General features: G+C 31.1%; 1 protein-coding gene across 5 annotated transcripts in view; it reads right to left on the reverse strand.

Moving 5' to 3' along the window:
* Positions 1–26,197, reverse strand: part of LOC119073250 (neuronal PAS domain-containing protein 2-like) — a 44,203-nt gene that overhangs the window by 9,189 nt on the left and 8,817 nt on the right. For 2 of the 5 annotated variants that reach the window (XM_037178606.1, XM_037178605.1), the window contains exons 2-4: positions 24,848–25,082; positions 506–675; positions 285–433 (exon numbers count right to left, since the gene is read on the reverse strand). In XM_037178606.1, coding sequence (XP_037034501.1) covers positions 285–433; positions 506–675; positions 24,848–25,062 — 534 coding nt within the window. In that variant the 5' untranslated portion in view covers positions 25,063–25,082. Of the gene's footprint in view, positions 1–284; positions 434–505; positions 676–12,418; positions 13,241–18,526; positions 18,807–18,878; positions 19,230–24,847; positions 25,083–26,197 lie in introns of those variants that run through there. The other 3 variants (XM_037178604.1, XM_037178603.1, XM_037178602.1) reach the window with 3 other exon arrangements.

Raw genomic sequence — 26,197 nt, forward strand, 5'->3', positions numbered from 1 at the left:
CATTGAAGAGACTAAATTAATATAATATTGAATAATCCAGCTGGTTGATTCGGTGATTAAAATGAAATTGCTTGCCTAAACAATATTTCGGTATTTGCTTCTTCAACGTGACTTGAAAAATGTAGGAAAAAAATTATTTCTGATTAAATGTTCAATGACGAAACATTTAGAAGCTGGCTCATAACTTTTGCTTTTTCCTACTCAACTGATTTATGTAAATTAAATTTGTTTTCATTTCACATCGAACAAGAACTGTCGTTTCGTAAAAATTATTTTCAATTTACCTGACAATGTCCCAAGTGCTGCTCGATGCTTGGCGATACTAAAACTATTTGCCCTTTACATGTAACCGTAAGAAAGAATGTATCCAACAAACGAACAAGTGCATCGGTAAGTTGATCGGTTACACATGACACCCTCGATCTACCGAAAACTTAAAGAAAGAAAATAAAATTCAAGAAAATTGTATATTTCCAATTCACTGTTAAACTCATTTCCGATTTACCATATTCTACTCGCATTCCATGAGCAGAAAAGCGAAGCACAGCAGTTTTATCGACACGACGAGGTGACTCTGCAACATGCGGCACCATTGTGGACAGTTCTTGTATCGAGTTATTGAGTTTGTCTCGACGATTTTTTTCCGCTTTGTTTCTTGCTTCCCGGCCATTGTTGCTGTAATAAAGACAAAAAAGACATACTTTAGCAAGTCTAAATAGCAATGGGAAAAAGGGAAATAGTCAAATGTTTTTGAGAAATTTTGCATTCACCAAAAACAAATTGTTACCACTTCGACCGACGACGTCATCGACTAAAAACCGTATCGATAAATATCTTGACCAAATGCTTTAAATGCTTCTCGTTAAAACAGTTTCCGCCCAGTGCCATTACATTGTTGTGTTCATCGCAGAAATAACAAAAATATTAAATTTCAAACCGCATTGTACTCTCTATTCCGATCCGCTTCATATTAATAGCTACGTAAATTAAAGTTTGTATATTTTTTCTCTTATCGTAGCATTCCGACAATATACTAGCAAAATCTGCTAATTTATTCAATTAACTTTTGTATCAATGGAAACATATTTCGTTAGTTATTTGGAGAAGCTTTACGGGATTTTGAAATATAAAACGATTATTTTTTTTACATTAGAAATATATCAATTCACCTAGCTTAAATGAAAGCAGTTATATCTTGCATGATTAAATTTACATCTGATCATTTGCCCATTCATTCGCAATGAGACATAGTATTTTTCTGTTACACATCCGATCGTCAAACACCTTTTCAATTTTTTTTTTGCTGTTTCAATACACAACAAAATGCTTTGCAAAATGTAAAACGAATAAAAAATGTATGCGACAGTGGTTCAATAAAATTATTTGTGCAACGTGACTACGAAATGTATTTCTTCTGCACAAAAAAAATACTTACTGCGAATATGAATGGAATTTAGTTGTTTACATTGCATTTCTCTGATGCATAGAGACAAAAATCAAACATGTTTCCATTGTACGACGTTAATATACCGTCAAGGAACAAAATGTTTGAGTAAAGTGATCTTCAAATGGCGTTCTTTCTGTTTATGTTTTATTTGAGAAACTTAAAGAAATTGGCGTTGTCATGTTTTACAAAATAGAAGAAAGTGTCGCGTATATCATTTACTTGTATATTTTTAACAACCACCTACCCCCGCATAGTCCCTAATATTTTCCCAAAAAAAAGTATTTCAATTTTCCTATCAACTCACAGAATTATCAATTAAGTAACATCATACCCATAAGACAGTCATTAAATTCAAATTAATATTCAAAATAGCTGTCGCAAGATATAAGAAGAAGAAAGGAAAATCACAAATTGTGAAATATTGTCGTCAAGATCTGCAAGTATATCTAAATTCCGTAAACACTATTGAAAGATTGTTAAATGAGATCGCCGGAAAAGTTTTAATTGCTCGAATGTAAAAAATGTAAACAACGAACAGTAAAAAAACTCAATTTGGCAGAAATGAGTGAAAGACGTCTAGACAAATATAAAACTTGTTTTCAGAATGTTTCACTTACGTTGTTACATCATGTAACTTGTTGATTCAATGGTATTCGATGTAATGACAAATTTTACGTTAATTTGATGAGACTATGAATAAATAAAACTTTTCGAGACACAATGAATGTGTAATATCGTGAAAATGTCATTCTTTGAAAGTGGTTTTTGAACATATTTCTATGCGTAAGTAACGATCCTTATTGGAGACACAGAGACCCACAAGCTGTGGGCCAGAACTTCTTAAAATGTATGTGAAGAATATGCCATTACTAATACCATTTCCATTATTTGTTCTACAGATTTATAATATCCTATTGCACAATGCACCCCAAGGAAAAAAGTCATTGATATTAACGAAAATTTATTATTTTCGCAAGATAGCGTCAGTAAAGAAAATCTATCGATGATCTTCGTTAGATTTTGTATTGGATTGTATCGCTCGTCTTTGGCTCGATCTTAAAGGTCCTAATGTATTACTTTGAATCACATAACTTGACGACTACTTGAGAAGATTTTTCCCAACATTAGCAACTTTGGAACATAGAGGTAGGCTTTGGAATCTATTATGTAAAGCTCAATTACTGTTTTTCGTTCGTACTTCCTTTTCGAATATAGAATATGTGCCATATCATACAAATTATGAGATTAAAATATCAGAAAATGTTTACCATTTAAAATCGAAGTGATTGCATGCGTTATTCTTGACACTACGTGAGAGTATTACTCTATTTTGTATTCAGTGTCATGTACAGTAAAGTTCAATTTATTCAAAACATAATGGCTATTCAGATATTTGTTGGTGATTACAGCAATCAGGGATTTGTTTCAATATTATTTAAAACTTTACAATCAATATCAATACATTACGAATGGAATTTAATGGGTAAATGACCGAGATGTTATATTTTTGTAATAAAGAAAGAAAAATATCTGGTCATGATCATAATGTCAACGGAATTAAATGTTTACTCCATCAATGAATTAGATCTTTAACCTCAAATAAATATTAATCATTTGATATCATTGTGACTGTGATTTTAGTTTTATTATTTAGGATTATGTCGGAGTTACTTAATACCATAAATACGCACAAATATTGTATCACAGTTGCTCTGAAATACAATATAGGTATATATTCCAGTGACGTTGTAATTAGTTACCCAAATACACGTATTTAATGCATATTTCTCCAGAGATGGTGAAGCTATTTTTATTACACATTCGCACTCTGTTTATTAATTAATTTTGCCCCAACAGTTGTATCTGTTTATACTTTTATGTGTAGTTGACCACGTAATTTTATCTAGTTTCTTCCGGACCACGCGTATCCTAATGCCCAAGTGTTAATCAAATGTTATTGCTTCGTGTTGTCACTGTTATCTCGAAACATCCCACAATGTGTAATTTGTTGTGTCGTAAGCAGTTTCCACGGTAGTTATTTTATGGCGGTCGAGTCGATAAATTGATGAAGTGGGTGATTTTCGTATACAATACATCCGTACTAAAGGGACTCATATTGGCATGACATTACGATAGAAAATAATTTAAATTATAAAAAAATTTGTAGGTAATGAATCTACCATTTTAGCTGCTAAATGGAATTAAAAAATGTGAGTTGAATCGATTTTGATTTGAACGTAGATTGAAGAAAATTACGAATGAGGGCTAGTGTTGCTTCAAACGGATAAGAAATTGGTAAAAAAAAAAAACATTTTCTAGTTTTTTAGGGCTATTCTTATTTGTACTAGAGATTCCAGTTTCCCTGAATTTCTCTTGTTTTCCGAACCTTGCATTTATGGTTTACGAAACTTTGAGCTTACCCAAAGGTGAAGAGCTAGTAGCCGAAAATCTAGCTATGATTGACTCGATTTACTTCTCAATTTTGTTAATTATAACTAATTCAGTCTCCGGATGAGTCCGCTATGGGTATTTGTGGGCTCAGTGCTCTACTATTAGCAACATTTTCGGTAAATTTTGCTAATTATTTTACACAACGAAGGCATAAAATTCTTCTGTTTAATTGCAATATGTTTCTCTTGACTAAAAAATGTCTTGATGTCAATCAATGGGACAAAGATGACTTTGATTTGATGACTTTGAAAGATTATTTCTTGTGTAAAATTTACCGATCCGAATCAGGGCCGATTGATTTTAGGCAATGAGGCAAAAATTTGCGATAAAGTTTTGCAATTCAAGCTTTGGCATACTCAGACTGTCATTTACAATTCATACAGGGCTTTAATTCTATTCGATAGCTGTAAATACGTAACGATGAAATATTAGAAATTCATTCAATAAAATAAGCCGTTCACAAAATACCTTCGGTATTAGATATCATTTTACATTCACTGCAAGCAGCGACGCATTTAAATACTTGACATCCGAGAGTGTTTATCGGAAATTGTGTCGGTCAGCTATTAAAAATAAATCGCAATTTGTATTTATGCTGCATTTCAGGTTCACATGAAATTGTGTCCATTGACAAGATGGAGCAATTCGCACTTTTTTATGCAGATCGAATTTCAGTTTTTTTTCTCGGAAACCTTGTTTTCGATGTCACTATAAAAACGACAAGTGAAATATTTTATTGGAGCTATTAGCAAATATCATTTAATTAAAACAAAATCCAATCAGACCGAGATCGTATAAAAGTATAAAAATGGGTTTGGTTATACTGGTGAATAAATTAAGCAATAAAATGTATCAGGTCAATGACCCAGTTAACAAATCTTGAATGATCCTAAACAAAGCTTCAATAACTTCTAGATGTTTCAATGTCAATGTCAATTTTAAGCATATGGATCTTAACACATTGCTTACGATCAAAACGAGTATTCCTGCTTTGCACATAAATTTCGAATTGTGTTTACGGAAAATATGAATCGAAAGTTCAGTTGAATTCTTGTAACATACATCAAGATGTTGTACGGGTCCCAGTCCTAAATAAAAGTTTCAGAACGATTTTTTCGATTCGGAAAAGCTTTAAAATACTCCACTGTTTAACGAGTACTCTGAGAAAGAACCATAAAAGTTTATTTTATGCTGCATTTTATTTGTTTTCCGTACATTAAAAACTTTTCTGTTACTTTCAGTAATGATAAGACATTATACATATAGCGGAATACACATCGCCCAGTGTATACAATGTATTATTCGAATTTTATTTGACCTGATTCGAAATATATACTTTAGCAGAAAAAGGACATGCGATACTAGAATTGAACGTATAACACCGACTGTTTAAAACGGAGAATAGAAATAAGTGTTTCCTCAATGCTCAATTATATGAATGTTATTTCTCTAATTCGTTTGTGCTTGCCTTAAGTCACACAATTAAATAGTAATATAGGTGTTTGTGTGTACGTGAATTTTGTCCGAAAATAAAACTCATTAATATTGATTTATTTCACAAAACTGATTATTATAATTAATTATAATTTAGTCATCAATCAATAAAGCGACTCTGGCGGAAACTTTCAAGTTTGTTGGTAAAGTTTTACATACAGAAATGGTAAATGCTTATGAATGATAACCAAATTGGAATTATTAAAAGTACATTTGGTGATTGTGTGTGAGAAAAGGTTTTAATGAGACGTGATAAATTATCGATCAACTTTACACGCCGAATGACCGATGTGACAAATTACATGAACATGAACAGGTACAATTGTCGAAGAAAATTTCTGAAAATGTCCCCTAATGTCTTTTTACGAAACATTTTTTGTTGTTGTATCAATTTATAGAGCTTTTCAGCGTCAACTTTGTAAATTTTATTGAGGTTCTAAAAGAACAAGCTGTGACATTCACAAACTCGGTGTTGTAATATTGCTGTACATGTCTGTATTACTCAGCATTTTGTAACGAAGACAACTTGACGAAAATGAATTTCGAAAGATTTCGCAATATATTTAACGAGAACAAATTTTAGGGTAATATAGCATCCCACTTATTATACACAGCTAAATTACTAAGAATTCAATTATCCTTTCGTAAAATACTAAATACATGAAACTCTAGCGTAGCAATCATAGAAAATGCTAAAAGTACCGAAATATTTTCCAACAGCTGGTTGTTAAGTGAAGAAAATTAATTATTTACGACTATTTATTGGCTTAAACATCCGAAACCACATAACACTAAAGTCATTGTAGGATATTGTTTACGTCAACTCAAATGTATATGTTGTTTACGATGATGGGTTACATCAACACATTCTTTGGTGGCAAATTACGCTCATAAATCTAAAGACATTTTTAATTATAATTTATTTTCTTTACACTTACAACCAAATTGCTCAATATTATCACACTCTTTACAAAAAATCAGAAAGAAATCCTAATTGATAAGTCTGAACAAAAATAAACTCGTTGCATTTACTCGTTATGTTAGTGCCGGTTGCAATAAATTACATTGTCGCATTCTGTTAGTAGTGGAGAGATAGTGGAGAGTGAATGCGCAATTTTCTAGACAAACAGAAAAAAACACAATACCAACGCTAACACCCGTTTAAGTAGTGATGAAAATCTATTCTTTAGTATATAAAGGCGCGGAAAAATTCTGCATATAAATAATGCTGTTTGGTAATTTAAGCTTTTCGCTCTTTTAATGCCAATGTCAGCACTAAAAAAATGTTATGTACGAAAACAAGTCCATTTTAGATATGCAAATAATATACGTGTAGTAATAAAATTTTCAATATTCTGAAGTGTTTGCACGATCATACGTCGTAGTGTGTGTGGTCAGGTTAAAAATAATTTATAATGAAAATGGTAATAAATTTGTTATTATAAATCGACCGCAAAATCGAGGGCGGGTAGTGTAATAACTGTCAATCAAGACACAAGTATGGTATTGTCCAGGTACTTACGTAATATGCAGACATAAAATTTGCATCTATGATGGCTTTTTCGTCTATTTTAAAGCAATGTCCTTATAAAAAAAATGTCAAAAATAAGGTGAAAATATAATGGTAAGACTATTGTGACTTTCAACAGCATCATGTGATGATAAATTAGGGAAACTGAAGATATAATTGATGACTAAATTACGTCACAATGCTTTATATCAATTCGTGCATTTGAAGGAGAAAAGGCTGATAATTTTGATAAATTTCCATAGCTGATTTAGCCGGAGAATTGGAGCCGGTAGATAAAGCTGAAGATGTTTTTTTTGGAACGCATACGCATTTGAGCATTTTAGGCGTATTAAGTCTGATAAAGTCTTATGAATGTTATAACAATTTGCAACTTTGTATTGGCTTTCGTACCAAGAAAATCGATCAAATTATAATGCACTGGATCTATACATAGTCACCCATAAATAAATGAAATAACCGATATTTCTTTTGTTGGAAAAAAATTGTTGTGGTTTTCTATCCTATCCTAACATACTTTAAGCGTACGTTAACTACTCTTGATAGTATTTTTTCCTCTCTGCCAAATCATGTTGGATTGTTGCTACACTATACTCAGCTTTTATATAGCAAAGTGATAGCAACAACATGAAAAATGAGATAAAAGCTGAAATGTAAACAAAAAACTTGAATCGAAGTGACTATAGCAAAGAATTACGTAGACAAAATGACTGTGGGCTCGTTTCATTTTCCAATGGCAATTTTTTTTTTAATGCGTAAGTTGATTCAACTCTGCTATGACTTTCTTTCCATTCAATAATTATCAAGACCCATTTTACGTTGAGCTGTGCCTGAAAGAATGATAGATATCTTGGCAATAATAGGACGTTGTCTGTTTTAATCTAAACAGCAAGTTGTTTTCCATTTCCAACAACTCATTTTGTAAAAGTAATAAAATTTATTCTTTTTCTAATTTATTGACGACAATATAATTTGAGAGACACAACGAACGCTTACACATGTATTTCGTATAACTTGTATTATATAACATTGATTTATGATCAACCTTTGAGTGAGACCTTCAAGGCTATCCAGTATCCAGTACTACCATACCAAATACTGCGGATTATCGGTAGTAATGGCGTTAACTTATTTAAATGACCATCTAATCAATTAAAATTATTTTATTCAAATTGAGAGAGAAACCATATTAAATAGCAAGAGTTTATTTAGCGTGTGAATTAGTGTTTTGAAAACAGAAAATCATATTAACTCTATAATTAAATGAACGTGAACCGATAAATTTTGTTGTTTGTCTGAAAACTGTTTTATTTTATACATTGTATGTTTTGATGTAACCCATCTACTTACTTACATTTTATTATGCTTTTTACGATCAATCTAAAACTATAAATTTTGTTCCGAAAACAACCAAACTAATTTGAAATAGGAATTATATCAAATTGAATATAGAAACAATATGCGTTTCATTTTAGTAAAGTTCTTCTTATTTGCGTATTTAATTAAAACTATTACTGGTGAGTTCTCTCTCAAAATAGTTGCAATAAATTCATAATACTCGTTCAAAGTAAAACATAATTGCATTCAGAATGAAAAGAAAAAAAATTAATTAGAAAAATAAAATATTCGCGCGCAATTCAACCACCATTATACAATAAAGAAAATGCGGAGGAAAATACAGATTCGATCGTATATGGAAGATGAATAAAAAGATTTCGAATAAAACTGACGAAATGACATAACATGCATTGGTCTTACAAAGTTGCAATACAGCAAAAATAGAAATTTTAGTACGGTAAATATGACAAACTTTTATTAAATTTATTATCAAATTTGTTTAAACCACATCGCTTGCTACTGTAGATACGTATTACTGTTCTAATCAACTCAAATATTACGTAAATTTGAGTAATTATAATCTTGGCTCACAATATTTTATGACTTTATGGTTAAGTTACTTTATTAATTGGTAGATAATGATTTTTCCAGAGTTTTCATTAAAAAACATTCTTAAAACGTCTTACGATAAGACGTAATTAAATATTATAGATTTTCACTGATTGATTAGAAAGAGAAAAATGGCATGAGAATCTGCTTCAAGTTGTTGTTAAGCAAACTTTTCTATCTATGGTCACCAAGGCATATCGAATGTAAAATGTATAAAAGGGGAATCGATATAAATATAAATTATTTATGTAAAACGTAACTCGAATGATAGTCTATATTGGCTATATGTATGCAAGCCGGTGTAAACCGTTGGATGGGATTTTATTTTAATGCAATACAATATCGCTTAATGAAATTGAGAACATGAAACGTTTTTTTTTTTTTTTGCTTAATGATAGATTGAGTTGACCTATGAAATTTACCAGCAACAAAGGAACTGTTTACTTGATAGACTTGTTGCGATGGTTTTATTGTTTTTTCATTTCATGTTACCAATACGATTTATTCTCAATGAGTGCACTTGAATACAGGTACTTACAAGTATCACTCAAGGTCAATGCTTTTAATTTTCGGTTTTGAGAGTAATTTTCTTCGAAAAAAAATTAATCTTTTTGTACCAAAATTAGATTTGAACTTTTCAGAAACGGCTAATTGTCTCTAATCGACAGAAACGACAAAAAATATAAGCAAAGAATCCAAGTTAACATTGTCTAATAATATTGAAAAATGTTTGCTAAATACGAATGAAGCAAAAACAATTGTGTCAATCGCTAGACGATACTTGGTAGAAAAGAAGTAAGTGATTATGTCAATACCATTCTCGTTTTTTAAATATGAATATTTTTACAAAAATTCAAACGAAAGAAGTTATTGACGCAAAACATATGTTAACGAATCAGATTCATACTTAAGTTACAGTTTCAGAGAAAAACAATTACGTAAAAAATAATCTGTTTTGTTCGCTGATAATATTTACTATTTCCATCGACCGCACATTTTTTATATAATATTTCAGTGCTGGTTGTCAGATTCTTTGTAGTTTCTTCGCGGTTTGGCTCTACTTAAAAGGTTGGAAATTAGTTTCCCACACATCTATCATCGTAACAGATGCCAAACTTATAAAATTTCGAACAGCTAATCAATATAAATAAAGGAAAATATATTGATTCAGCAATCTGTTTAAACAGCAACTGAAAATCTATCACGAGACAGATTCAGCTTCTACAGAAATTTAAAATGAATAAAAAGTTACAAATTCGAAATATCTAATGTATTTTGCTCTAGAGCTTCGCAAATAAATTAGACTTGACAAATTATACTGTTCAAGACAATCGACCCTGACGTTCCATCAAAAATATTTTCTTACAAAAAAAAAACAACAAAATAACACAGACACAAAGTTAAAATAATTTTTCTACAAACCGAAGAAGAAGAAAAAAACCAAAATGAAATACGAGAAAATTTTCACCGATCATTCCTAATTAAATATGTACCGGGTTTTTATACCCTCACGTCAAAAAGAATTAGAAGAGTCTGAGGATTTTATCCTGAACATTCGGTAAAGCCATAGACAAGACATTTTGGCGCACTATTAATCTTATTATTTGAAACTAATTATTTAAACCCGTGTCACTTTGGTGGTAGGGAATAAACAAAATATTTTTTTATTATTCCTTCGACCGCAAGACAAACAGCTTGGGATTTAAAATTAATAAATTAGGGATGGGAATGACTTTTCTCAGCTAAAACTTTGTCTCTTTCACTACGAAATTAATGATGATGAGATGAAAAATGATGGCATAATAAATCCAATATTGTAGCTTCTTCTACATACATAAAACAAAGGTTAGAAAATGCACTGATTTAATAAGCTTAAAGTTCAACAATATTGCCAATAAGTCTCCACCCACCAGTTAATATTTTTGTGCATTTATAATGCCAATTTATAGTAAACGAATGCTATAATATGTAGCTGAGCAAACGTATTAAAAATTACTGACCTCAATAACACGAGTCTAGTTCGGGCAGTATAATGTACGACAAAGCTGGTGCGTTAGATGATGAGATACATACAAAGAGAAAAAACAACTGTTTCTCTTTACACACACAAAAACGCAAAAAAAAAGTTTTGAAAATTCGACGATAAAAAAGTCGACTGTGATCTCATTAGATTGGGCGTAAAATTTTAATATTTTTGAAATGAACGCGTATGGAACACGGACGTATTTACTTTGAAAGAGTTGTTGGTGTAAAACTTTCGTACTTAAGAGCTTTAAAATAATTTTTTAATAATGCAGTAAATAAAGGGAGGTAGATGAAATAGCTTTAAATATCTTGAAGGTATACCTGCTGTGGAAAGTAATTTCTTTATTCAGGGTAAAGCTTTCTACTGTTCTTCCCTAGTTAGATTCATATTTCTCTTTTCATTTTCGATTAACCTTAGAAAAATATGATACAATAGAAAGATTGGGCTTTAAAGTCAACACATTACACATTGAAGTTGTGTAGCCGCCTTCCTAGAGAAGACAACTGAGAGATTTCTAATAATTAATAATAGATTATATGTCAAGTGGTTTATACTATTACAAGTCAAAAGCATAATCAATGGTCAATCGATATTTAGCGTAAAACGCAAAACGATTCTCAGTTAATTAACAAATTATCGTAGCGCAACTGTCTGAAGAATTCGAATTATTGTAAGGATTTGCGTGTTTTCAAGTTGTTAAGTTAATTTTTTTTACAGCGCAACCAGAAAGTAAAGCATTGATTTTTATGAGAACGAAAAGTTCCACCTCTTCACTACCACATGTACCGTCGATACAACATAAGAATAAACCAAGGAACAAGCCGAACAGTGATTTAGAAGGTACATTTATTTTAAAATGGCTTTTGACTTAATTGAATAATGTAATTTTGGCAGAAACGTGTTCCATTTGATGAAATTGAAAAGTACCTTATGTTACGTGATTGCCAACAAAAGATTGGTGCATTTGAAGAAACAAATTGCGATTAATCTGATTGAATAAGACAAACTAACAAACCCCAAGCAAAGTCTTTGTGACAAGATTATTATTTTTGGCTCGAGTGCGGAATTGTAACAAACTGCTAATGTTGGTGGTCAGACAAGCTCGTTGTACTTAATAGATTTATTTTTTGTTCGGATAATGTATTTTCTGCTAAGCATGATACTATTCATTGTAATTTATTATAATCTACTGTCATTATCAATACCTACATTCGCCGCGGGCAGACTTGTGTGATGGTCTTTACCGCCACATAAAATGTTTATCATTGAGAGCAACCTATTCATGAGAAATCATAAAAAACGAACCTTCGCATAATCCTTGTACATGTATATTCTGAGTCAAACAAAAAAGAATCTGAATTTGTTGTTACAAAAAAAAATATTTTGTTTTGTTTACAATGAAAAAGTCTTAACATTTATGAACTCCTGACCTACCGGAATAAGACGAATCACTAAAAACTTCGTTACATACTCTCTCACACAAACACAAATTAAAATGACATTTTCATCGTGTTGGATCACTCACCTACTGGCCATACTAATAATATTCATCACATTGGATTGTTGTTCAGTGGATTTGTCACTCTTAAACCAATTCGTAGCAGTGGACGGCACTCTATATCCTTCGCTCCCAACTCCCCCATTGTAAGTATCAACACGAAATGGCTGTGGCTGTTGATACTGTTGTGTTTGATTGGACTGCAGACTATATAGACTTGATGTGTCGCGCTCATCAATGTTGTTATTGTTTATGACAAAGTTGTTGTTAACATTGGTATGTGGCAATTGTTGATTATAGGGTGGATAGTAGCTGCTTGAGTAGTAATTTGTATGGAAGGTAGATGTTGATGGGTGGTTGATTGCTGCGTTGTGGGGAGCGTTGCCGTTGTTATTGTACAATGGCGAATACGTATAATCCGAAGTACTCATGTTGGATGTATTTCTGTTTTCCCATTCTTTAGGTAATTTATCCAGTTTATTGTATTTTATTTGATTCCTTTTTTGCTCAAACTGCTATTAAAAAGTAATTTGTTTGATAACACCAATACACATCGAATTAATACATATTTTTTTTGGTACATCAAGCATTAGCGTTTAATGACGACGTATAAGTACTTTATTTGTATTTATATAGTATAGGTACTACACAACACATTTAACAGATGAGTAGAATTATTTTGTTATATTTTTAAATATGTGTATACACGTACAGGTATTTTTTTTTAAAATTTAACATTCGAACACTGTATTATTAGCACTCATTAAAATTTTTAATTCAAATTATCCGTAAAATTATTCAAGTGTCTTCAATACTTTAAAATGTTTAACGAATCTGTTTGTTGAATTTCTTCAGAAAAATTATTTATTTATTTTTAATTGAAATAAGAATTTTTTTTCTTTCGCACAATGGATCAACAACATCGATCACATACTTTAGGCAAGGTAGGCAATACAGCTTTTTGTTCGCATCGAAAATAACGATTAAGAGAATTTCGAAATAAATTCGACCTCCGTGTCAAATAAAATAATTACGTCCATATGGTGAGGGAATAGGTGATGGTGACACAAAAAAAAGCCTGGAGTGTACAATTTCGTAAGACTCGAAGAAAATGAAAAGGTTTTTTTTTATATAAATTGTATTCGTTATCCTAAAGTCATTGACTCAGATGAGTTTAAACATTTTATATCCACTTGAAATGTTTCGTGTTTGATGTCGTTGTCGTATACCAGCTAGCATTGGTGAATTTTCAATTGTAATCATCACAAAATAACAGTAGTACCTACATCAGCAAATGCTGGAAATATCAAATATGAATAATCTAAAATGTGAACGTAATTATTTATATCATAGCTTGTCGTTAGTTCATGGTTTCCTTTTTTGTGGCATTTAATTGCTTCGCTGAACAACGATATTTCCAGACACTTAGAAACTTATGCGAATCAATTGACAGTGATGAATTTATATGGGAATTGCAAACAAACAAGATGTGTCAAAAGAAAACTAAAGCGTTGCCTAGGCATCCAATCGAAATAACCTTCGGATTTAAAAAAAATAAAAATAAATATTCAGAGTATTGCAAATATCTTTTAAACACTTGACACTACCAGCAACGAAACGAACACCTGAACTCTACATTTCTACATTTTCACATATTTAATGAAAATGTACGTCAATTCCTTGCAGCTAAATCAACAAATATGATTTCATTTGAAATTTATTTTCTTCGAAAAATGGCTTCCTCTTCCCACTAAATATACACAGCAAATGATTGAAATAATCTCGATGATCAAGATTTTTTATTTGGAAGTCAATTTTGATCGGATTTGGTGCCGAAATAATCAAAAGCTGTCGTTAGCTATTAAATAGAAAACAATTTTTTCAGTTATACGGACCACATTTCCGACAAATTTCCCAAATTGCTTTGGGAGACAGCAGATATGTTTCCTTAGAAACGTTAAAAATTATTGACGATAAACTATTTTGCATTTTTACTGAAATATATTGTCTCATATCAACATCTAAAAAATCAAAGTAGTGAAACAGTAGTGGTAAAACATTTAAATACGCTATTAAATTCGACGAATTGGCATGGCACATTACCGCAACAATACGACATTATGATAATGTAGTCTTATTTTTACCAGCATCCACCAATTCAACACCACTTATGATATTTCAACGGCGGTTTTAGATAACTCTATATTACTAGGTATTATTGTCATAGGATTCTTTGTTTACAATTCCAATGAATAAATAACAAATCAAACCATCTCTTCCTACCTATGGGGACATTCAAGCACGTCGCCTTTAATGGGGAGGGGGTTAACAAAAATGGACACAACATATTTTAAGGTATTGAAAAAACGCGGATGGAAAACGGTGAGGTCCTTAAAAAGCGCAGACGTCGTTTTTGAATGTCCCCTATCCTAATGGATGTTCTATATTTTTATTCAATTTAAAGGAATGAAATATTAAAGCAAAGCAGCAATGATATGTCTCAGAGAAAAGTGCTCAGGTTTGTAACGCTCTGCGATACTTCAATATGAAAAAAAAAATTATGTAAACTTTGAAATGAAAATACTAAAAGACAAATAAAATTAACAGAACGGTAAAAACGATGAGGTTTTGTATAAAGCGGAGAAAATTAAGAAATAGCAGAAGGCATGGCCCCTTTTTCGTTAGACATAGGACTGCTTGAAAATATATAAAAAAAAAATTCAATTCATGTAATTGCGTAAAACCTAAAATTTACTAAAATAGAATGTTTCGTTGTCTTCTTTTAATTCTTCGTATCTAACTGAAGCCGTTGATGAAATTAAGACTTTTATTATATTGATGGAACAGAATGTCATTTATATGTTGTCGTTCAAAAATTAATTGGCGAAAAACTCAACTTTTTAATTGAAATCGTAAAATGGTTTCGCTGGCACACAGTGTTATCGGAGGCGATGGAAAATCTACCTATCCCATTGAAAAGCAACCGTGTTTACGTATTCGAATAAAGAGTACCGTATACACAACAACAACATACGCGCTATAAAGTTAATAATGAATAGCAAAACCTTTTCGAACAAAAAAAAAACTTGAATAAATATTATTTATATTTTTCTTCTTCTTTTTTTTGAAAATGATGACGAGAATAAAAAAAAGTGGTTTTGTTTGTGTTGAGTTTTTTTTTGTGTGCAAAAAATTAAGATTAAATTTTTTTTTTAAATATATCTTTTATAGATTTTTATAGATTTTTTTTATGGTTGTGGTTATGGCAAACTGTTGTTAATAGGATAGAGAAATATTATATTTTTGGAAACCGATGAAAAAAAAAAATAGTTTTGCTTTTGAGTTTGTCTATTCACGCATACAGAGCTGTAAAAAATACATATTAACGTTTGAAAAATTCGTTTGACAAATTTAATAAAAAAGACAACGAATTAAATGTTGAGCCAACGAAAATTAAAATTCTGATAAATTTGTAAACATGTGTATTCTAGTCTGTGAACATTATGTATATTGTATGTTTCTAACGGGTATAGGAACAAATAGTATGAAAAGATGCTCAGTTTGGTTGCGATAAAATTTGAAAATCGGCCGAGAACACTGAAGGGCAAACGTAAATATAAGTGAATAAGAAGAGTGAAGTCAGTCACATTGGATTTAAACATGAAATTTAATTAATTTTTAAACGACAACCTGTTTAATAATTTTGACCAACTGAATAAATACTACCTGACAAACACGACGCTATTAACTTCATACCGCTATTTTTATTGCTGAAGAGTATTATATATACAATTCTCTGAACACTTTTCGTTTTAAATATACTGAAGAAAATAAAATTTTTATAATTCTATCCTTGAAAAAAAAAAAAATTATAATTTCTCGAACTTAATAAATGTTGTTTAGATTTTTAAGTTAGTCTTGCTAATCGTGTTTATTTCAATCTTTATTGACATTGTAAATACATTTTCTAAAGTTTGAAATAACAAAATTTTACATTAAAATTTTGTTGCCAGCCAGTAAATGGAGACACAGACACAGTTTGCTATAGTTTGTCTTTGAAAGGATTACCTACTCAATTGTTTTAAAATAAATACTTAATGCGATTGAATTTTCGGTACTGTTTTGTTATAGTTGTGAAACTATAACAACTTAGTAATTTTATTAACATCCAAATCATGATATGTTTTCTCATGAGGACAACACATGATGTAGGATTATTAAACTATACCACGAGCATCACAATCAAAATTCTATCTAATAATTTATTGTGAATATTTTTGCTGAATGAAATCTTTTAACAGGAGTTTTCATAAATTTCGACGAGAAACGTCGTCCCATTAAGTTTATCATGTTTATCAAACGTTGCACCTACTACTTATATTGTTTATGTTTATACGCGGTCTAGCGAACACGTTCGTATATTCGCTCTCGCATTTTTCGTAGAAGAAAATAAAAAAACAAAAGTTAGACATCGTGTCGTGTCTATATATAAAAAAGAGTAATCCTTACTTTAAGTTTTTTGCACATTTTCAGTCAATGAGATTTGCTTTCACATTCAAATGCTAATTTCCAATAATTTGATTTTTCAAGTTAACCTTTTTCAACAGAACAACGAAAAAGGAGCTGTGCCTTGAAAGGCGCTGTGATTTTTATAGAACATATTTTACATACAAAATTCTTTAATGATTTTTTCGTCTGAACATAAAATCGTAAAATTTAATTAATTTTTTTTTATCTCTAGAATGTAATCAATACTAACCAAGGTGTAGTATACTGGTGTTTGCTTTGCAAAATTATAAAGCTTAGAACTCTGAAAACTGATTACATTTACTGATTGTATCAGATTCATCCAAAGCCATATGCACAGAGAAAAGAAAGTGCAAACGAATAAATACGCGATATAGTTTGCGGAATAACTACCAAAAAATTGATGATAAGATAACGTATGTGTATAAAGGTCGTTGTAATTAATGACTATATACAAAATGATATAGGAAGCGATAATATAGAAAGAAAAAATGGCAAAGAAATTGAGATTATAATTTGAATGTAAAATACAGGCGCTACACCGGCTACAGTGTTTTATCTAAATAAAAATACCATCGCACGAGTGTGTCTTCTGTATTTTCTGTCATGGTATGCAAATGTGTCCCATTTCGTGATCAAATAAGTTTGTAGTGGGTCGAGTGTAATTAAGGATAACAAAATTTATTATTGCGGATGAAATGATGATATTCTTTGTGTTCAATTGTATTTTTTCTAATCTCATTGATCATCATCGTAAAACAAAACAAGTCGAGTCAAAGCAGATTAAAAAAAATGTGTTTTGTATGGTTCTTGTGTTGAACTGATTTATGGAGAATAAGTCTGTTTAATGGATCGTCATTAAGTTGAATTATATTTTCTACTTTATTCACTTTTTCTTCTTCAACTTTTAATGAAATGCCTCAATAAATTTCAAATCAAAATAGTGGAAAATTATTTTTGATTAATTTAATTGAAATCAACGATGATTTACGCATAAATAACGCACACAAAAATTAGCGTAATAACTTAAGCAAATCAGCGAAAATTCAATTCTAAATTAGTTTAATGAAATTTTAAGTTTAACAAAAATGTTTATACGAAAACGAGAAGACTGTATCAATCGTAAGATTCGCATGACCGCATCAGGAATCATTTTGATTCACATCACTTCAATCTCAATGCTATCTCCCTTGAGATCTAATTTTGATAGTCCAATCTAAACGAACGTTGATTTAATTCATCGTTATAGAACTCGATCACGGATGCTAATGCCTCGTAATTTTGTGGGAATAAAAGGAGAAGAATAAAACAGAAGTTTATGCAAATAAATTTAAAATCGTTTCGTTAATCCGATGTTCAAATTAGTGTCCGATTAAACAAAAAAAAAATGTCTCGCATTTAGTTTTTGGTACGTGCGAGTCTAATTAATAGCGTATAATAAAGTAGAAGTAAAGTTGCGAATATCCGAAATTCCAAATCATTTGTTTTGTTGCGTCTATATATAGCATGTGATCTACCTTGATAAATGCGAGAATATAGGAGATATATCAGATCCAAATTAACGAAAGAAAGAAACTCAATAAATAAATATTAACTATGTAAAAAAACACAAACACAAACAACAGCAACTAAACTGTTTCACAAATAAATATTTAGAATTCAAAATTTTTGAATATTGATGAATAGAAGATGACCAACAGGTTGAATTTTCATAACTTTTTTTTTATTTTGCTGTTTATTTGTAATTTATATACGCACTGTAATTTGTGTTAATTTTCTTTGTTTTTGATTTTGCATTTTTTGAACAAACTTATTATTTAGCACATCTCTGGTTCTTCATAAAAAATTCCATTATAGGTTTTCTGAATCACAACAAGGTTCTTCACACACAATAATTTTTTGTTTTGATTTAATCAACAAGTTCACAACATTTATTTAATTTTTTTTTTACACAACTAACCCTTAATGAAAATGTAATAAACCGTGACACTCAACTACTTATTGTACCGCCATAATTGAACCCACGGCCGTATAACCGATAACAGCAATACAGAAAAAAAATTGTCGCAACACTTTTTCTCTGTATTTTTTTTAACGAAAATATTAGCAATATCAAAGATGATTTATAATATTTTGAAAATATTATATAATTTTCGCTGTGAATTTTCCGTACGATTCACGAACAAGTGTGTATATTTTGATAGACAGACACCGACTGTAGAGTCAAATCGTATCATCATATTATGTTTGTGAACCTGTTGGTGTGTACTTGTGTATATAACAGCGAAATATACATTCAAAACGAATCGTCTCGCACACACACCGTATATATCTATATATTCATTATATATATATGTATATTGCAATAGATTAATCTAAAATACGTGACGTTGAGAGTTTGAGTTGTATGCGAAAATTTGTTGTTCAGAAAAATATGAAAATATTTTTGCGCTTATATTACGTTTGTTAAAGAATAATTACTCAGAGAACATAACCAATTTGGTTTCATATACACGTTTGATTTAAATATTTGGATTTGAAATTTTACCAAAATATTGGCCTACCAGTAAGAATCAATTCGTAATTTCCGCAAAAAATATCTCTCTGCTTCAAATGTGAAACACAAATTATCACTAAACAAATAAAAAGTGAAAATAATAAAAACAACAAGCAAACAAGCAATAATTTATCAGGGAATTCAAATCCACATTTCCACCATATAGAACAAAATACTCAAATACATTGTTGTGTTGTGAATGACTGTAAAACAGAATTTAAATAGTTTGCATTTGCATTACGACGTACATTGTGGTAAATGCATTTGCTATTTTGCATACAGAACTACTTAGCTTCGCATATAATCGAAAGCAATTTTTTGTTCGCTCTTCGTTTACATATTTCTTGCTATTCAAAATTTGGTTGCTGTGTGAAAATTTGCCTCCAATTATTCTTATGTTGATCCAGTTTCGCTTTATTAATAATTAGAACTTTTTAGCTTAGAAAAGAAACTTTTTGTTAACGAAAAATGTGTTACATCTAGCTTTTGAGAAAATCAATGTAACAACCATATTGAGTTCGATAATGTTTCAGGCGAGTATTTAGTCGCTATAACGCTTTGCTATTACAACGGCGCAGTTTCATTTGATGAATTTCTTCTAGTAGAAATTGCATTTCATATCGACTCTATCAGACAACAACACTCGATATCTAGTAACTATTAATTGTCAAAGAACAATTTATTCAGATCAAAAACAACATTAAATCAAATTAATTTATTTAGTTTTTCATATTAGCCATATCTGACGATAAAATTTTTGTGTAAATAATGGTACTTTCCACACCGTAAATAATGCACGAGAGAAAAACATGAAAATTCCTGGCTCATTTTTATATTCCATACTCAAAACTGTTACTTACGAATAAAGGTTATGCATACAAAGGTGGCTAAAAATTCATGGCTTCATGGTCAAATGATAATTTTTATTTTCGCAGGGTTTCGCAATTAAAATACCTTACGTAACTGTTTGGTGTTAAGGAATCTCGCGCCGCGTCATTCACAATAATTCACAAAGTGACATCTTCCTTATACAAAATGTGTCAAAAAGTGAATTATTGTGAATAACGCGGCGCGAGATTCCTAGCAACCAACTGTTTGGAGAGTCTTATTTTGCCACAAGGGATTGTAGCCCTTGCATTCGGCTCGGGCTACAAACCTCCCTCTTGGCAAATTGAAAATCTTCAAAAATGGACGTAATGTACTATTCCGTGTGATGCTGCCGGTAAAAATGTTTTTCTATCTATTAATTTCGTCACGCAGGCACGTGTTGAGTTGACACCCGCAATGATCATAATATTCTTGGATAGGCGCATTGATCACAATTGTAGTAAACAAGAATTAACCACATCTGCTTTTCTCTGTATGACTTAATTTCACGTCAGACAGCAAATATCGCGTTTATGAAGCCATATGTAGGAATTATTAATAAGATTGTGCGTACGAGGTTCATTTGTCATACGAATTAATGAAATATTTCATACACAATTCTCTTGGCAACTGAGAGAGACATTTCTATGACGAGAGATTCAATTGTTTCAATGAATGTTCTGATTACTAAATTTTTTCGATGTATTAAGTACTTGATCCGATATTCGAAGGATATGAGTCGAAGCTAACAAATACTAAGAGACACAACCACTGACGAAAATATTCTTATATATGTTATCGTGTGGTGTATTAGGATTTTTTTGTTGCCAAACGCGTTTCTAGCTAAGAGCAAAATTATATTTTTTTAGGTCTCAGTCTTTCACGAAATATCGTTGTGACCACAACGATAATTAAGTGCTACATTAATGATAATAACATAGGAAGAGAACATAAATGTAATTAAATTGAAGCACTTACATGACCGCTAACGGATTAGTCAAAGCTTAACTGATACGAATTCTGTTAAATGAAATGTTTTCACTAGTTTTCCACATCATTACGAGTCATTTGACTAATATATAGTTAAGTAATAGTTTGTTATAACTGAATATCATGCCACTTTGTTCGTTCCATCATGTTTTAGAGTTTTGCAAGGGTGGTGAAAAAAAAAAGTTTAAGTTATTTTTGTTTTATCGTCATTAAAAACGTAGTACGTTTATCGATAAGGTCACGCAAGGGTACAATATATACAACGACTATAAAACGGAAAGCTATATACTTTTAATGGTCTCGCTAGAAATGAACCGTAATGTAATCTCCACGAAATTGTATTGTAGAAAAATGTCAACAATTCATTCTTTTGTCGAAATTGGATCTCAAAAACAATATGCACAGTAATGTAAAGTGTAGTCAAGTGCGCTGTCCCTCATCGTATCAAAATGTGATAATGTAATGTAATCATACATATAAATTGTAAACATGTCATAAAGATGTTAAAAAATGACATTGAATTTTGTACGACATTTGGAACTGAAATACAATCTCTGTTTTTAATGCTAATGGTATAGTTGGTCATATTTAAAATAAAAAAATATCGAGTCACTTAATTATTAAGTTTTGGGCTCGAGTAGTAAAAACTGAAAATGTAAAAAAAATACTTCAAATAGAATACAGGTGCGCAAAAACCTAGGTAATGTTGTAAAATAAACAAAAAATTACAAATGTCGAGAAGACTCAGTGTTCGAATTGTTATAGTCTTCTTTCAGATAACTAGTTACTAAGACCAGAAATATTTATCTGACTATCATTCAGTTCAAAGTAAACAAACTGAAAAATATCAGTAGAATATCAGTAGAATATCAGTAAATATCAGAACAAGAAGAGAACTAATAATCCAGAACTCAAATTCTGTCTGTCTGTAAATGAAAAGGTCAAGCGTATCGACATTAACAACGTTTCAATTTTAAGCAATCGTTGTGTTCAGTTTTTGGTTTGATTTCGCTTACAAAATAGAGAGATTTCGATTTTTACTTCTTATCTTAGCATCTTATAGCTACTGTCGAGGCTACTGTGCCTGAAATCTCACATTAGTACCTTGGTTCTCTCGGTATTAAAGTTAGATTTTAATCCCATTAGCAATAATATTATTTTAACACGGAAAATTCGTGGATTTCGATAAAGGCTGTGGAACTTATAATATAGCTGCAAGACTTATAAAAATATAGCTATTGAACGCATATTCTATTAATGTTGGTAATTTACGTGCAATATGAGTTACACAACTATATTATGGATCACACAGCTACATTATGCACCGACAACACATGTTATAGCTAGGATTTGCATATTGTGGCTGTGTACTCTATATCATAGCTGTGTAACGCATATTTGACGTATGAAAAATATAGCTGTGGGCTGCATATCAGAAAATGTATGGGACCATGCATGCATTCAAGTCATCCGTGCTGATGTTCGATGTTAATAGATAAAGAAAAATCGCACCAAAAACTGTTCTAAAATAGCTTAGCTGATTATAATGAGGTTTCTTCATCAGGTTAATGGTAACGCCTAATAGTAATAGTCAGAATCCGTAGAAACACAGACGAATGATAATATCAGAAATTTCACTACATTAGAAACGAATTAAGTAATTAGCCAAGTATTGCTCCTAAAAATCAAAATCGTCATTTCACAGAAAATAATTGAATTGGCGGTTCTTCACGCAGTTTCAATTCACTTTCTTTCAGAAACTAAAACCATTCTCCAAGTGACAACTGACAACTGACAAAATGCTAAATATAAAAACTGCACACTTGAATTAGGCTGTGTGCCGCCGCATAATATAGCTGCAGAATTTATATTGTGGTAGCAACGCTTCGGAATAAGAACGTGTTAAAGCACAAGCGAAGTTAGCACAACAGCAGCATAGGTGAAGGTCGGATTCTCGGAAGTTTAGAAAAATTTTTTTTTCTTGTGATAGATTTGAAATGCGGCTCACAGCTATAATATAAGTTACACAGCTATTTTAACTACAGTCTTCGCAATATGCATTACACAGCTATATGCCAAAAAATGGGGGTGCTAAGTCCACTTATAGATCTCAAACGTATATTGAGATTTTCCGTGAAGTATCGCGTTGTGGGTGCACCTTGCACTTTTTTAGTTTTACTGTAAGTACGTTTTACCGTTTAACAGAACTAGTTGTAGATCATCATCATTCAATGTTGACGTCGTTGTCAATAACAGATGATTAAAAAAGACTATGTCTAAGGTATCATCCCGATGTAGAATGCCAAGGTTATTAGGCAGTTCGAACGAATTTTCACACATTTTGTATAAGTGAATTACTTTGTATGCCACTCATGTCACACATAAGGCGCCTCTAATACAATCACATTTATTAATATTTCACGAGGTAATTTTTGGATTAGCACTTGATTATAAATGAAAGACGTTGATGTGTCAAGATCACTTGAGCAATGTTTTTAGAGAGGTATAATTCAAAGTCATCATAATTGTAATGAATTCTTTGTCGCTATGTTTAAATTATCCTTTCTGAATTTGCTATTCCACTTTATGTGATATTGTACCGAAATCCATGAAGAAAGTGAGCGGCAGACTTTTTTATTTTGGTATTTAATTAAATTGAGTTTAACTTATGTCAATCTAATATCCAGTTAATTGACTTCCTTTTAGGCAGCTAACGATGTAGGTAACAACCAACGGCCTTTTATTTTAAACCAAAATGAAATTATAGGGTTACGCAAATGGATTATTGATTTCACGATTGAAAAATATTGGTATTTTTTGCCAGTACCAAGGGCACGTGTACCCATGTCTTTTAGTTCATCGTCTCACTTATTCGCATTATTTTAATGATTTTCGTAATTAGAATCTTTAGTTAAATACAGTTTTACTGCCATAGTAATGTTATACTTCGAGAAACGGAAATCATTATAGCGTATTAATGAATAGATCTGTCTCTTCTTTTGTTTAAAGTAGATTTTAATACTTCATTTGTTTAATCATATATTTCGCTATAAAGAATATTCTAGTCAGAGCTCATCACTTATTTTTATCATCGTCACCAACAACAGATATTCAAGTATATGAAACAAAAAGATCTTGTATGAAACCTTGAACGAATCACACGGTATGGTTGGTCTAAGTATGAAACAAACAAAATTAGTTTAAGCAACTGATATAACAGATTTACTGATTATATCGGAAGACTCCGTATTTTTTAAAATCCTATTAATTCTGAAGTCAAACATTTGAACCAATAACATAAACGTAAAACCATCAACAGTATCTGTTCTTGAAGTTTGTAAATGTATTGATGGAAGTCCAAAATAATTAAAGCTTTGAGTTGATCTTATACTCAGTATGCTTACGTTGTGACGGTGTAGTTAAAGTGGTAAATTATTTCTAACACCTGTTTCCTTACTTCAAACCCATTTAACCGACTATTCGTAAAACGTAAATAAATATCTTTTTGTACTCACCTTCCACATTTTCCATCATCGCTCGAAGTGTCAATTGGCGATGGGCTTTTAAGACTTTCCGGACTTTTTTCGGCTTTTGTTTGGTGTATATTGGGTTTACTCGTTTTCGTTGTACTGGAGGCTTTCGATTCATCGTGACTATCAATGTCCTTATTTTTGGTATTACTTTGATCGTTTTTTATGATAACTGATTCTTTATGTTGAGCATTGGACATTGTTGTTAGGCTAATGAAATCTGAAAATAAATAAATAAAATGATCAGTTGCGATTACGATTGTTTCACTCTACAGCATGTTAAATAATGAATTAAAAAAAACTAAATCTTGTTGTCAAGGTCAGCATATTGCTATAACTTTATCAACGTGCGAGTAATTTCACCTTAAAATATGCAATCTGCTTTTATTCATTAAAGTCTGTCTGCATTTACTCACAACGCGTTCTAAAGAAAATTTTCAGTTAAATCTCAACAAAAAGCGGTGAGTAAATACAGTTGCAAACGTTTCACGAACTTTGAATGCCTGATTTATCGAACGAGAATGATAAGCACTTTCAGACTTTATCAATTGATTAGAAGACAAAAAAAAAATGTCAACAGAAAATCTATTTGTAGATTCGATTGGTAGTTTTAAAATAAGTCGTTTAACGAACGGTAAGCAATGTTTTACTGAATTTATCATTCATATACGTGTTTGCACGTCACTTTGGGTGTGTGCGAAACAACAGATACAAACGAAAAACATGCTACGATAATAGCGGTCGAGCCAAAATTTTGCGCGATTTTGCAGGTGGGCCTTCATCAAAACTAATGTAAGGAAAGTAGAGGTTCTTACTTGATTAAGAACCAATCAGCTGAAACACATTTGACATACAATTTAGAAAGGTGTTGCACAGGACTATACTCAATCCAGCTTTAAAAAAATTTAATAGTTTCTTCAATTCCCTGATCAAACAACAAAAGAACCTTTAATTGCATTTGTATACAGAAAAAAAGCTCCTTGTGTGTACTCGTTAGTCGTTGTTAGCATTGATATTTACAATATTGGCAGATAAGTAGTTCTTATTTAACTTACAATTAAAACAAGTCAAACAACACTGGAGTCTCGTTCAACTAGATCTTAACGAGCTATTCGCTTGTATTTACCATAAATTATTTGTTAATCAATTCATACCTTTCAGAATGCTTTCTGAATTTTTTCTAAACAAGTCATTGATTAAGTTACTTTGGAACTTTCATTGCTACAAATTCACATTTGGTTCACATCTTCATCGCAGGCAACCGCCGATGCGTAGGCGACACATTACATCATTTTTACATACGATGCAAAGGATTAATTGTGTAGGCACAGTTTG

This window comes from Bradysia coprophila, unplaced genomic scaffold (assembly GCF_014529535.1).
Source record: "Bradysia coprophila strain Holo2 unplaced genomic scaffold, BU_Bcop_v1 contig_138, whole genome shotgun sequence".
Classification (NCBI taxonomy): domain Eukaryota; kingdom Metazoa; phylum Arthropoda; class Insecta; order Diptera; family Sciaridae; genus Bradysia; species Bradysia coprophila.